Source organism: Dendrobates tinctorius, unplaced genomic scaffold (genome assembly GCF_039654945.1).
Source record: "Dendrobates tinctorius isolate UK_male_01 unplaced genomic scaffold, ASM3965494v1 ptg000073l, whole genome shotgun sequence".
In the NCBI taxonomy this organism is placed as follows: Eukaryota; Metazoa; Chordata; class Amphibia; order Anura; family Dendrobatidae; genus Dendrobates; species Dendrobates tinctorius.
This window is the reverse complement of record NW_027361741.1, coordinates 15,942,859-15,958,770: the sequence shown is the minus strand read 5'-3', so window position 1 is coordinate 15,958,770 and position 15,912 is coordinate 15,942,859. Positions and strand designations below refer to the sequence as shown.

The following is a 15,912-nucleotide window of genomic DNA, read 5'->3' as shown; positions in this document are numbered from 1 at the left end:
GTCTCGCTGTGCTCAGCAAGACCCAGCAACGATGATGAGTGTTGATGTCACTAGCCGGCACCAGTGAAAGTGGGTACATTACTGCTCTTCAAAGACGCCGGAGACATCAGGGAACGTGGACTACATCGAACCTGTGTGGAAACATTTTGGATAATAAATTGGCAAACGAGAGAGTGTCTACTGTCTTTATTTCTGACTTTTAGGCATCCTTTTTTGGACTACTTTGGATTCGATGGATTACTTCGGACCTGAGTGGGTATTTTTTATTTCTTTTAATAAATTGGTGAATGAGGGATTTTATTGAAATAAAGTGTTTTTTTCCTATGTGTAGTTTTATTTTCTATTACCGAGTTAGTAATCACAGCTGTCATCAACCCCAACTACCATTACCCTGATTGCCACCGCACCAGGGCAAATGGGAAGAACTGGGCAATGTGCAAGAATTGGCAGAATTGGCATATCTCATGTGATGCGCCAATTCTTGGGCAGCTCTGAGCTTCTATTTTTAGCTTGGGAAGGGCCCAATAACCAGAGACTAGGGTTGATTGAATAGCTTCGGATAAGTGCTTATCCGAATAGCTATTGTGCTTCCTGAATAGCTGCATCGGTAACCCGGATACCTGGAAGGCTCCTGATAATCAGCTGTTCGGTGCCGCAGCTGCATGTGTCATGGCTGTGTTACAGTCAAAATACATGTATGGAGAGCCCGTTTGTTGAGACTGTCACACAGCTGCAACACATGCAGCTGTGGTGCTGAACAGCTGATTATAGGAAGAGTTCCAGGTATACCGGTTTCTGATGCAGCTATTCGATAAACGCTATAGTTATTCGGGTAAGGAATTATCTAAAGCTATTCGATCACCACTACCAGAGACCTTTCCATCCTGATAATATAAGCTCACAGCTTTCTGCTTTACCTCGGCTGGTTATCAAAAAATCGTATCTAATGCAAGTCTATGGGGAAATTCTCAGACTGAGTGTTCCCGCAAGAGAAATTTACATGCTGCGGGCTGGAAACCTGCACCGGCCGTGTTGTACTGTCCAAGCAGTGCTTTGAATGCAGCAAAAATACGCTGTGTCTAGAACGCTAGTATTACTGATAGTGAACATGCAGTCTAACAGCCACGAAACATGGGGCTCGAGCCGAGTAATGAGCAAACCCAAGCACCCCGATGCTTGATCAAGAATCGAGTATAAGCTCAAGAGGGACACAAGAAAGGTATGTGTACATGGCATCTTCTAGACGCCAGCTTACCCAATGAGTTTTCCTACAGGAAGACCGCTCAGGAAAATAACATTTTTTGTCTTTTGTCACTTGCTTCTGTGGCTGCATCTATTTCTTTAACTTCGATGTATAAAAATAGTGAACCACTTCCAATTGTGCCCCACCTGAAGAATGGCCAAGTTACTTCACATCCCTGGATATCTGAAGCGGTTAAAAGAAGTTTTGAAGATTGAAGATATATACAGCAAGGCTTTAGTCTTTTTGACATTGAATAGTTCATTTTGATTTTTTTTTACCTTTATTGAGCACTTTTTAGGGTAAACCCCTCTGAAAATGTCATTTCTTTATACAGAGTTTTCCTTTAGCACCCATACTTCCTACTGATCTTCATGGGTGAAGACAATGCGTTTCAATGTCAGCACTGAAAATACCTTCATGGTTAGACATTGCAGTGCCACACTGTTACTGGCAAAATAATATTAAAAATTATAAGCTATAGGCACAAGTGAGATAATTATCAGCTTAAAGATGTATAAATGTAATGTAAATCTCTTTAAATAGGAATGGAAATATGTCAAAGGCGCTTTTTATTTTCTCTCTGTGGAGTAACTTGTAATAAACCAATATCTATATGCTTGCCACGGATTGGAGAACTTTTGGGTAGCTACCAACCGATTATTAAGTAATCTGTTTAGTAGGTAAAATGAAAATGTTCCAAGAGAGAAAATCAGCATGTTGATGAGATAAATAACACTTCTTACATACAGTCGATACATAAAATTTAATTTACCTTCAAAGCGAATATTGAACCCAGGGGCTGTTTTGGACTCATCTGTAGAGAATTCAATCCTAATGCAAGACCCTTCACTAATCAGACCTTCAAACGGCACAGTTTCTGTTTTTGTAGAATCAAAGAGAATCTTCCCGTTGCTGTACACTGCCAATCTAAAGGATTTAAAATGAAATCATTAGCCTTTTGGGTCTTTTAGTGCATATTTGAGCCAATCACTTTAAAGCAGGTTTTACTCAATACTATTCTAAATATCCCTCTGCACATGGGGATGAGTATAATATGATTAAAAGAAATGCATTCTGTATTGAGGTATCATGCATTATTTCTTGTACATGACACATTTAGCAACTTTGAAAACAAAGGCTACTTGACCACATGTGGGAGAGACCCGCGAGGAGCGGTGAAGTAATGACATCGGTAATATTAACAAAATCAACACAAAAACAAGAAAATGGTAAAATTGGGATGTAAAAGCAATAAAGATTTAAAAAAAACAATAAAATATAAAATCCCACAGAATGGCTGGTACAGTATATATAAAGAAGACAGGTAATGCTAAGAAAAGCTAGGTGACGCAAAATAACAGTTTTGTGAGAATTTTTTTACTGTGATGGGAGGAAAGTTAAAATATAAAATATTGTGATAGAAACGTTTTAAAGTAAATTTCAGCACGCACGATGTGAAGAGATAAATACAATGGTACAGTAATACAATTAAAATGGGCCCTGAAATGGCAGTAGGGTTAGACAATGTTATTGAAGGCTCCATGGGGCTGACTCTTCCTAAGGTTCTATCACATTTTGAATAATGGACATATGGTCTTCTTTACTACAATCAATGCCATACATACCATAGCCATACATGCCAGGACAACTCTACTTCTTTGGCTAAACAAGATAGCTAAAAAGTCCCCAATAGAGTTGAGCGAAACGTGTCTGTCAAATTCATAAGTCGCCGACGTTCGCTAAAGTCGGGTTTCATGAAATGAAACCCGACCATAGCGTGAGGTCGGCCATGAGGTCGGCGACCAGAGCACCAAAGTCGCGTTTCAAATGATGCTTCGAGCTCCCTTTTTCAGCCAATGATGGAGGACGCACACTGTGGGCAACGCAATGACATGGGCAGTGGTCACCACCATCTTTGAGAAGGGCATGCAAGTGATTGTCTTGCTTTGTATGACGTCACAGGGGCAATAAAAGGGCGTGCACGCAGACCGCCATCTTACTTCTGCCGATCTTAGCATAGGGAGGGAAAGGTTGCTGCTGCTGATTCTGAATAAGGGAGAGCATTAGGCAGGGAAGAAGAAAAAAAAACTGCTTCTGCTGGCAGCGATTTTCACTGTACAACACAACAGTTTGTGTGCAGTGACAGGGGAGGCTCTATTTTTTGTGCATCAGCTCTGTTGGTTATTAGGCTGCCTTATAAGGCTCCCTGATAGCTGCATTGCTATTTGCACACTGCTGTGCAAACTGCTTTTTTAAATGAAAAAATACTTTTCTTCCTCTTTTCTGCACAGGTACCAAGCGTTCAATTTTCCACACTTTTGTGTGCAACAGTCCTGCTTATTAGGCTGCCTGCTGCCATACTTGGACTGAGAGCATCATTGTCAGCCTCCTAAAATCTCTAGGGAGATTCAATTTCTCCCCAATACTATATACACCTTGTACCTTGTCATACACCAGCCAATTTCAGCCTGTTAAATTGAGGTGTAATCTATAGTGGGCCTGAGATAATTGCTCAGCCTCCTAAAATCTCTAGGGAGATTCAAATTCTCCCCAATACTATATACACCTTGTACCTTGTCATACACCAGCCAATTTTAGCCTGTTAAATTGAGGTGTAGTCTATAGTGGGCCTGAGATAATAGTTCAGCCTCCTAAAATCTCGAGGGAGCTTCCAATTCTTCCCAATACTATATACACACCATGTACTTTGTCTTACACCAGCCTATTTCAGCCTGTTAAATTGAGGTGTAATCTATAGTGGGCCTGAGATAATAGTTCAGCCTCCTAAAATCTCTATGGAGATTCAAATTCTCCCCAATACTATATACACCTTGTACCTTGTCATGCACCAGCCTATCTCAGCCTGTTAAATTGAGGTATAATTTATAGTGGGCCTGAGATAATTGTTCAGCCTCCTAAAATCTCTAGGGAGATTCAAATTCACCCCAATACACCTTAGACCTTGTCATACACCAGCCAATTTCAGCCTGTTAAATTGAGGTGTAATCTATAGTGGGCCTGAGATAATTGTTCAGCCTCCTAAAATCTCTAGGGAGATACAAATTCTCCCCAATACTAGATACACCTTGTACCTTGTCATACACCAGCGAATTTCGGCCTGTTAAATTGAGGTGTAATCTATAGTGGGCCTGAGATAGTAGTTCAGCCTCCTAAAATCTGTAGGGAGATACAAATTCTCCCCAATACTAGATACACCTAGTACCTTGTCATACACCTACCAATTTCAGCCTGTTAAATTGAGGTGTAATCGATAGTGGGCCTGAGATAATAGTTCAGCCTCCAAAAATCTCTAGGGAGATTCAAATTCTCCCCAATACTATATACACCTTGTACCTTGTCATACACCAGCCTATTTCAGCCTGTTAAATTGAGGTGTAATCTATAGGGGGCCTGAGATAATTGTTCAGCCTCCTAAAATCTCTAGGGAGATTCAAATTCTCCCCAATACTATATACACCTTGTACCTTGTTTTACAGTATATAGCTGGTGGTATTTTGGGTACATTTTCACAAAATGAGAAAGTATGGTGGAAGACACCGTGGATGTGGGCGTGGGTTGCCAGCTGGTACTGATGGTGGTGGTGGTGGTGGTGCAACTGCTGGTAGTGGCAAAAGTACAATAGCAACTAAGGCAGGAGCTGTTGAGCCTGCATCATCGTCTGGCTCCACAAGGCCTCGAAGGCTCCCTTTTCTGTGAGTAGGTCAACCGCTTTTAAAGCCGGAGCTTCAGGAACAAGTTTTGGCTTACATTGCTGACACAGCCTCCAGCTCTATCGCCTCCTCTTCTGAAGTTTCAAAAAATAAAAGCACTGAGTCGTCAGTGGAGGCTCCTGGTCAGGAACAACACCTTTCCTTGTGTCCTTCACCCCTACCAAAAGTGAAGGATGCGGCAGGCCACACTACAGTTTACTCCATGGAGCTCTTTTCACATACCATGCCTGTGTTATCAAGTCAAATCGTGAATTCCCCAGTCCAAGATGAATCTGACATGGAGTGCACTGATGCACAGCCACTGCTAGATTTTTCTGCTGATACATTCACTCAGAGCACTACATTGTCCTCGCAGTGTACTGAGGCAGAATCTGACCCTGATGAAACTCAGGTTCCCCTTCTCGCATACTATACCACCTTACACAGTGACACAGAGGAAGGTGCACATGAAATTGAAGAGGAGGTGATGGATGACCCAGTTGTTGACCCAAATTGGCATCCATTGGGGGAAGAGGGTGCCGCTGCCTATAACTCAGAAGAAGAGGAGGAGGATCCGCAGCAGGCATCGATATTGCAACAGCTGTTATCTGGCAGGCCTGGAGCAGTCCAAAAACGGGTTACAAAAACCAAAAGAGTTGCAGGACAGCTTGACCAGACGGTCAAATTAGCACAGCGTTCAAGGCCTCTAAATGTCTTCCATAGTAGGAAAAGTGCTGTGCGGCACTTTTTTTTAACAAAATCCTAATGATCAGGCAAAGGTTATCTGTAAGAAGTGCGCAAAGACCTTTAGCCGAGGGAAAAATCTTAGAAATTTGAATACCAGCTGCATGCTTAGACATTTAACCACCTTGCACTTGCAAGCGTGGACGGACTACCAAACCTCACGTACCACATGTGCACCTGCTCCGAATAAAGGTAGTCAGCAACGCTATATCGCATCCCTCACTGTAAACCCACCGGTTAGCACACCACCAGCAGCAAATGTTGAGGTGTTGTCGCAAGGCCGAAGCAGTCAGGGAATCACAATGTTATTGCTACGAAAGACTGAATCTAGGCCATCAGCAAGACCACCAACACCATCACCAACCCTCTCTCAGTCCGCCATGTCCACCGCAAGTTACACCATATGCAGCTCTCAAGTCCAGCTCACCCTACCAGAGACTCTGAGTAGGAAAAGAAAGTACTCATCCTCTCATCCGCGTACACTGTGTTTGAACGCCCACATTGCCAAACTAATCTTGTTAGAGATGATGCCCTACCGGTTGGTTGAAAGCGAAGCTTTCCACGAGCTCATGGCCTACGCAGTACCACGCTATGACCTACCCAGTCGGCACTTCTTTTCTCGAAAAGCCATCCCAGCCCTCCACCTGCATGTGAAAGACCGCATTGTCCATGCACTCAAGCAATCAGTGAGTTGAAAGGTGCACGTCACAACAGATGCATGGTCCAGTAGGCATGGCCAGGGCCGTTACGTGTCCATCACTGCGCACTGGGTTAATGTGGTGGATGCAGGGTCCACAGGGGACAGCGGCGGTGGGACAGTGCTGCCTAGCCCACGGTATAGGAAACAGTTGGCTGTAGACATTCGACCCTCCTCCTCCTCCAGAAGTGAAAGCTTGTCCACAGAGCGCAGTCTTACGAGCACTCCATCCGCAGCTGCCAGTGTTGCACACGAGGTGTTCCACTATCGAACAGCTAGTGGTAAGCGTCAGCAGGCTGTGTTGAAGATGATGTGTTTGGGCGACAAAAGACACACCGCGGAGGTACTGGCCGACTACTTGCAGCGACAAACTGAGTCATGGCTGGGCAGTCTACATCTTGAGGCAGGCAAGGTAGTTAGTGATAACGGCCGGAATTTTGTGGCAGCCATAGCCCTTTCAAAACTCAGACACATACCTTGCCTGGCTCACACCTTGAACCTGGTGGTGCAGTGCTTCCTCAATAATTATCTGGAGTTAACAGCCCCGCTCCATAAGGTGCAAAGACTGTGGTCGCACATCCGCTGGTCACCCGTACACTCCAGTCGTATGCAGAAGCTGCAGCGATTGCTCCACCTTCCCAAGCATCGCCTAATTATTGACGTTGCAACAAGGTGGCTCTCCACCCTGCACATCGTTGAGAGGCTGTGTGAACAGAGGCAGGCTATAATGCATATCTGGGAGGATACACGGGCAGGCAGTTTGAGGGCAGACATGGAGTTATCGGGTGGGCAGTGGTCGAAGCTGAAAGACCTCTGTAAAGTCCTTCAGTGTTTTGAGGAATGCACACGGCCGGTAAGCGCAGGCGACGCCATCATTAGCATGAGCATCCCACTTATGCGTCTGCTCATGCAAACTTTGACGCACATTAAGGAGCAGGCATCTGCAGCCGAGGAGGAAGAGGAAGAGGAGGGAAGCCTTGATGACAGTCAGCCATAGTCTGCTCAGGGAACTCTCCTGGATGAGGTGGAGGAAGAAGAGGAAGAGGAGGAGGAGGATGATGGGGATGATTATTTTGGGCAGGAGGATGCTTCTCAGGGGGCAAGAGAAAATGTTGGCGTGGCAAGGTCAGGTACAGGGTTTGTGTGTGACTGGAGGGATGTGGATTTGCCAGAAAGTGCTCCTCCACCCAGAACTCGCAGTGCATCATTGACACCTGGATCATTGGCCCACATGTGTGATTATGCCTTGCAGATCCTAAAAAGGGACTCCCGCATTGCCAAAATGAAGAACGATGGTTGGCCAGCATCCTGGATCCATGCTATAAAGGCAAATTCCAAAACATCATGCCACAGGAGAACCTAGAGCTAATATTGGCTAACAAACAAGCAACTCTGGTAAACCGTTTGTTTGAGGCATTCCCAGCACACAGCAGCGGTGATGGTTCTCCAATGAGCCGTAAGGGGCAACATAGAAGAGGTGTTCGTGGTGCACACATCCAAAGTGGCGTTGGAGACAGGGGTTTCATGACCATGGTGTGGACTGATTTTTAAAGTACCGCTCACACGACTGGTAATACTGCATTGATTGAAAGTGACAGGAGACAGCAGTTGTCAACTATGGTTACAAACTACTTCTACTCCCATATCGATGTTCTCCCTCACAGGTCATTCCCCTTTGACTATTGGGCCTGTAAACTGGACACCTGGCCTGAATTGGCACAATATGCCTTACAGGAGCTCGCTTGCCCTGCTGCTAGTGTGCTATCCAAAAGAGTCTTCAGTGCTGCTGGATCAATCCTGACAGAAAAAAGGACCCGTTTGTCGACCCAAAATGTTGATGATCTAACCTTCATTAAAATGAACCATGCATGGGTTTCAAAGGATTTTGTCCCACCTTCCCCTGCTGACACATAGGTTGCCAGAAAAATGGCTCGCTTTTGTCCTCCTCTTCCTCGGACTTCTCCAATTCCTCCATTTGCAGCTGCTGAATGTCCAACATCAACATATGCCATTTTTTCAACCTCCCTAACTGGGCTGCCTCCCCCCCAGGGCCGGGGTCACCACCTGGCACACCCAACCGTGCGAGTGCCGTTGCCCTGGAGAGGTTGGTGGGCCCACTCTTGGGCGACGGCACTGGCACAGGGTCCCTCATAGTACAATCAAGTGTCTCTGATGGTGGGGTTTTTTCCCAAACAGGGTTTTTTTTCAGATGATCAATGGCTTCCATTTGTTATGGACGTCGACTCACAATGAGATGCAGTGGTGGTTTATCATCAGCTTTCACAGTTTTCCTACTCACAGAGGCTGTGAGTGTCTTTTGTCGGACTCCAGAAATATGCACGGAGATTTTTAATGTTTAAACTATGCTATATATACCTGTTATCCGGTGATACTGTACCCTTTCTCAACTTTCTACAATCTTGTCGAATCCATACTGGGCCTGAGACCGTCTGAGTCTGCCTCCTGATATAGACATAGATTTTTAATGTGTAAACTATGCTATATATACGTGGTATCCGGTGATACTGTACCCCTTCTCAACTTTCTACAATCTTGTCGAATCCATACTGGGCCTGAGACCATCTGAGTCTGCCTCCTGATTAGAGATGAGCGGTGTTTGAGTTGAACTGTTCGCCAAGTTGAAATTCGAGCTGTTTTGGGCGGTGTTCGAGCCGTTCGTCGAACTGGAACACTTTGCTTAAAATTCGGCTGTTCGAGGTTCCATTCGAGAATGGTTCGTTCACCAAAAGCGTAACTTTATTTTCACATTAATAATGGTTTTCAATGTTAATAGACAGTTTCATGGCATAGTAGCGGTGTCTGGTAGCCAGTGGTGTAGTACACTTGTCAAGGAGCTACACGTGTGTGTTTCTAATAATTTTTTACCACATCTTGTCCAGAAAATCCTTTTGGGCCTTGTCGCACTGTCTGCTACTCAGCAGAGGAACCCACCCGTGAACCTAGCTATGCCGCCTGTTTATGAAAGAAACAGTTTTTGACTGAATTTAGCCCAGTTAATACTTTGGGCCTAGTAACTGTGTCTGTTACTCAGCAGAGGAGCCCACCAGTGAACGAAGCTGTGCTGCCTGTTTATGTAAGAACCATTTTTTAACTCCATTTAGCCCAGTGAATACTTTGGGCCTAATACCTGTGCCTACTGCTCAGCAGAGGAGCCCACCGGTGAACCTAGCTATGCCGCCTGTTTATGTAAGCACTGTCTGCTACTCAGCAGAGTTGCCCACCCGTGAACCAAGCTCTGCCGCCTGTTTATGTAAGAACTGTGTGCTACTCAGCAGAGGAGCCCAGCTGTTAAGCAAGCTACAGCACCTGTGGTTTGGACACAATTTTTTCACACTCTTTTTGGAATGCCAGTTAGGCCTAATTCTGGCATTCCGGTTGACCTGCACTTACTGGGAAATCCTCGTTCATGGGGAAGAATTGGAATCCCAGATCCCCATCACTAACGGGGTTCAGTGGGTTATCCGCACCTGTAAGCGACACACGCTGGTTCTTTCAGTGTAGCGCGTGCAGCCCCGGACATGTAAGGGCATGACAGACTTGTTATTGCTCCATCTCGCGTGAAAGAGCCTTGCGTGTCCCTCTAGTAAGCTGAACGATGACCGCGGGGGCATGCCAGAGTCTCGTTCGTTAACGGAATTAAGCTGACAAATCGCTAGCACAACTGAAAACGGCCATGCACCACCACCCACAGAATCGAGAAAGGTTGCAATCTGTCCATCTTTCCAGTGGCTGGCATTGTTGAGGTTGCCCGTGTGGAGTCCAATTAAGCTCCTGGTGGTGCCCTTCTGGACATTCCTTTAAGTTTCAGCTTTGCAACCATACTACCCCCGGAAACCAAACACTTTGCCTTCATGGACGCTGTTCAGAAGGTAATGGGATTAACGCTGCCCGATCAGCAATTGGCATAATTTATGGTGGGAAGTCCGACGGTATATAATCGTCTTCGATTTTAGAATTTTAGAATTTTTTTATTTTAGATTTTTATTCCAGCCTTTCTTGACTTTATAAGGGCATGACATGCCTATATCTGTGTCTCCTCCTACTCCTTTTACTCCTCCACCTCTTTTCTATATGTAGTTGCCCTTTTCCATATGTTATTTGTGTCTTCTGAGCATTTTGTCTGCTTTGGGACACCTTTTAAGGTGTTTTGTATGTGTTTTGTATGTGTTTGTGTTTGCCTGCCATTGTTTTCAATGGGGTTCGACGAACTGAACCGAACTCGAACACTAGCGGGGTGGCTCAACACCACTCCTGATATATACACGTACATTTTTAATGTTTAAATGTTTTTAATATTTAAACTATGCTATATATACCTGGTATCTGGTGATACTGTACCCTTTCTGCCAGAAAGTCCTCGTCCACCCACCACTCTAAGTGTATCATTGATACCTGGAACATTGGCCCACATGTGTGATTATTTCTTGGGGATCTTCTTTTTATATTGTGGTGTGATCCATCCTGAGCGTGTGAGAGTCTGTGGGTTACGTCTGCAATTTATATGTAGATTTAAAAATTACCCCAACACTGTATACAGCCTAAGCTTGTGATACATTACCCATTTACTGCTTTTTATATTCTGGTCTATTCAAAACTGACCAAGTGAGAGTCTGTTTCTGACTCTGGAAATAAATACTGAGATTGACAATGACCCCTACACTGTATACAGCTGTACGCTTCAGATCCATTACCGGTTTATGGCTTTTTATACTGTGTTGTAATCTATACTGAGCCTGAGAGCGTCTGTGTCAGCCTCCTGAAATATATACGGAGATTTAGAATGTTTAAACTATACTATATATACCTGCTATCTGATGATATTGTACCCTTTTTCTTTTTATATTCTTGTCGAATCCATACTGAGCCTGTGAGCATCTCTGTATGACTCATGAAATATATACGGAGATTTACACTTATCCTTTGACTGTATACAGCTGTACGCTTCTGATACAGTACCATACACTGTATCTGGTGTTATTTTGGGTACATTTTCTCCAAAATTTGGAAGTATGGTGGAAGAGGCCGCGGACGTGGGCGTGGGGGGGCCAGCTGGTACTAATGGTGGTGGTGCATCTGCTGGTAGTGTCAAAAGCACAATAGCAGCTAAGGCAGGAGGTATTGAGCCTGTGTCATGGTCTGGCTCCGAAACGCCTGGAAGGCTACCTTTTCTGGGAGTAGGTTAACTGCTTTTAAAGCCGGAGCATCAGGAACTGGTTTTGGCTTACATTGCTGAAACAGACTCCAGCTAATATGCCCTCCTCTTCTGAAGTTTCAAAAAATGCAAGCACTGAGTCATCAAGTGCTGGCTCCTGGTCAGGAAGAACCCCTTTCCTTGTGTCCTTCACCAACACCAAAAGTGAATGATGCAGCAGGCCACACTTCACATTAGTCCATGTAGCTCTTTCTCACATACCATGCCTGGGTTATCAAGTCAAATTTTGAATTTCCCAGTCCAAGAAGAATCTGACATGAAGTGTGGGTCACCAGCCAGGGCAGTGGGGTTAATCAGTACTGTGCCGGTGTCTCAGAGGGATGTTTCACGGTGGTGGTGACCCGGTCCGTGGCCCTGGGCATCCATGCAAAGGGGTGAATAACGTTTAAAGGTGAATGATACGTGACGCCACCTGTGGTTTCTGATCAGATTGACCAGCGCTGCAGTGTCGCTTCTCTGGGACAGATGTTGTGATGCAGCTAAGATGTGGAAGCCCTGCACAGGTAGGGCCGTAGTCGCAGGGCAGAAGAAAGAGTTGGTAGATGGTGTGCAGAGCAGGATATAGCAGAGCCGTGTGCCAGGCGCAGGAGAAAGATGACAGACACAGTAGTGCAGTTCCTTTACCTGTGTTGTGTACTTGGTAAATGCCGTCCAGGACCCAGATTACAGATGGAGGAGTTGGTCAGCCTGGAATCAAATTAGGAATTCTCTCTCTGCAGATAGGTAGTGTGGCCTCCGTTCTAGCGCTTATCTGAGGTACTCGCAGTACTGAGTTCACTGAAGTTCCCCCTGTTTACTCTCTTTTGGAACTTTCTCGTATGGCAGGCAGCCGTAGCCTTTTCCTCCTGGCTCACACACGTCGCTGCTGGTGCTTCTGAGCCTTAGTTGGGAACAGAGCATTTACAGCTTCTACTTCCTCCGGTTTCTGCTGCAGGACCGTCAGTGTCCCTACAAACTTGGAGACTGGAATCCGGACTATGCGCTCCAGCTAGGAGTGAGCCTTAACTCTGCTCTTCCTCCAGCTCCCCTTCTCACATCCACACACTTCCCCTTCCCTTCACAGAGTGCCCTAACTTCCCTCCTCCCGACCACAGAGAGCAGCTCCTCAGCAGTCAGGTTCAGAGCTCTCCCTGCTGGCCTGGAGTGGGAACTGTGTTGTGTGTTGGTTTAACTGCTGGAGAGATCCTTCGTTGTTCCCAAGCATGACATCACACTCCCTAGGAGGAAGGTAATGCCACTGTGGCGACCGTACTCCTGGGGGTGCCACAAGTGCACTGATGCCCAGCCACTGCTAGATGATTCTGCTGGTACATTGACCCTGAACACTACATTCCCCTCGCACTCTACACAGCCAGAATCTGACCCTGATGAAAATCAGGTTCCCCTTCCCGCATACTATACCACCTTACACGGTGACAAAGAGGAAGGTGCAGATATAAGTGCAGGTTCCTTGAGCAGGTGGGGAGGCATACTCATGGGTGATGGCACTGGCACAGGGCCCCTCATAGTACGCAAAAGTGTCTTTGATGGTGGGAGGGCCCTCCACCCGCCGTCAGACTCACCGCCATACTATGAGGGGCCCTGTGCCTGTGCCATCGCCAACGAGTGGGCCCCCCCTGCTTGCTCAGGATCACAGCACTTGCAAAGTTGAAATACTTACCTCTCCCTGCTCCGATGTCTTGATGTCTTCTGCGTTTCCTGACAGTGACATTCTGGTCAGAGAGCGCGATGACATCATGCCTGTACGCCCTCTGCCTAAACAGTCCAAGTGCAGAGAGATGGAAGATGGGGATGACGAGGAGTCCAGAGTACAGGGATTCCCTAGTGAGGAGACTTATTTAATTGTTTTAAAGATTGGGAGCAATTTTTGGGGAGGACTATTCTCTGGAGAATGATATATGGGGCCCACCATACACTGGAGCATTCCAAAGGTGGACATCAGACACTGGAGCAGCATTTACAGGGCCCATTATACACTGGAGCATTAGAAATGGGGCCCATTATATATGGAGCATTATTTGGGCCCATAAAACAGTGGAGCATCATCCATGGGGACCAACATATACTGTAGCATTATGTGGAGCTCATCATGTAATGTATCGAACATTATATGGGACCAATGGTACTGTATGAAGAAATATATGGGCCTCATTACTCTGTATGGCGCACTATGCGGTGGCCATAATACTGTATGGAGTAATATACTGTCCGTTTTTGGAGCTATTGGGGAATTTAAAATGGATATCAGTCATGTGATGTAAGAAGTGAATTATTTTTCATTGTACTATACCGCTATTTCTCTGCCATATCAGAGGATCATGAATTGTGGCATGTGTTAAAGGAGCCCAGTGACACTCTTTGGCCCTGGGCCCATGAAAATCTGGAGCCAGCCCTACCCCCCCACAACTTTAGCCAAATAACCCCCAGTTTTCAATGCCTAACTATTATTATAAAGTAAATTAAGGTTGACAAGCTTAAGTAATAAGAATTGATGTTTTTGGCATCAAAATGGGCACTGTAGGTGTGTTTCCTGTCCTCCACTCACTGCCGACTTTTCTTCCCCATTGACTTGCATTGGGTTTCGTGTTTCAGTCGGCCTTCGACTTTTCACGATAATCGGCCAATTGCGTTCGACTCGACTTTTGCGAAAGTCGGGTGGTCCGAACCCGACTCGACCCGAAAAAAGGTAAAGTCGCTCATCTCTAGTCCCCAAGGAACACAAGTTTTTCTGAGAGTTTTCCTGTTTCTGATATGTCCCCTCCTTCTTAGTAACATAAATTAATCTGTGCCCTCTGATGAGCGAACATTGGTGGCATTAGCTTACAATTCACCTCCAACATCTCTGGGCGTAAAAAGAAGCACTGAATAAATGCTTTTTATGACTATAGGATGGGCCATTTATGTGGATACACCTAACAAAAGATACTGGAAGCCTGTGCTAGCATTTCTTCTGCGGTGTTGCTATCAGTGTGTCAAGAGTGGGAGAAGAGGGTTGCATTGACAATCCAACACAATGGGCAGCACATTGAACACATTTTATAAGTGGTCATAAAGCACACCATTGTTTTTCTTGTGAAATTCTCAATAAGTTTGATGTGTCACATGACCCTTTTCCCATTGAAAAAAATAAAGTTGGATCCAAAATGGCCAACTTCAAAATGGCCACCATGGTCACCCATCTTCAAAAATTTTCCCCCTCCCATATACTAATGTTCCACAAACGGGAAGTTGTTATCACCAGCAATTCCCATTTTATTTCGGTGTATCAATGTAAATGGCCCACCCCGTATATCATTTTACCTTAAATGGAATCTGTCACCAGTTTTGTTTTCTTAACTAGTCTGAGAGCGGCATAATGTAGATAGAGAGACTCTGATTCCAGTGATGTGTCACTTACTGGGTTCCTTAGTGTAGTTTCTTTTTAAATAACTGTTTTATCAGTAGATTATCACTGTAGGACTTGTAGACCTGTTGCAATATAGTCCACCTTTCCAATAAGTTCTGTATAATTCGGCCCCCACCATTGATTTGCAGCTTTCTGCCTATGCACAGTGTACATAGAGAGCTGCCCATCAGTGATGTTGGTTGGTGGTGTTATACAGCACTCAACATTCAGAGAACTGGTAGATTTGCAGCAAAGAAAACAGTGATTTTATCAAAACTATGGTAAACAACCCAGTAAGTGATACATTGATGGAATCAGGGTTTCTGCTTTTTCATGAGGGGTAACAGAAGCCTGGTGAGAGAATCTCTTTAACTATTATTCTTTGCGAGACCCATGTGGTTAGGATTTATGTATATATTTTTTAAGCATTTATAAAATTGATTGTTAATGTAAATGATCTCTACTACATGTTCACCGTAATGATACTTAATATTAAATATTAGAAGCATTATGTACAGTAAAAATTTAAAGTAAAATGAACATAAATGTTATACACAGAATATACCGTTATTTATTGCCTTAGTCTTAGAGCCCATAGTTTGTCTCTCAGATCGGCATTTGTCTGGTGATGTTCGGTAATGACTATTGATTTTTAGCAAATTGCGCTATGTAAACAGACTAACTTAATTAGATGCCTACAATGGCAGAACCATAGAGCAAAGCTGCATACCGGAGCGAGATGAAAGCAAAATGTTAATCTTTTCATTAGAATATATTACAGTTATGCTCTGTGGATACAATATTCCAAAGCTATTCAGAAAGTTTCACATTTTTAACTTTATAAATGTTTTATGGAATATAAGAGATACTTTTAGAAAGCTGTACTTTTTATATTTTTAT

The 15,912-nt window shown here is 44.7% G+C and overlaps 1 protein-coding gene across 1 annotated transcript in view; it reads right to left on the bottom strand.

Moving 5' to 3' along the window:
• SEZ6L (seizure related 6 homolog like) overlaps window positions 1-15,912 on the bottom strand; it is a 711,555-nt gene that overhangs the window by 143,972 nt on the left and 551,671 nt on the right. Inside the window, exon 8 of the mRNA XM_073582661.1 lies at window positions 2,016-2,170. Coding sequence (XP_073438762.1) covers window positions 2,016-2,170 — 155 coding nt within the window. The remainder of the gene's footprint in view (window positions 1-2,015; window positions 2,171-15,912) is intronic.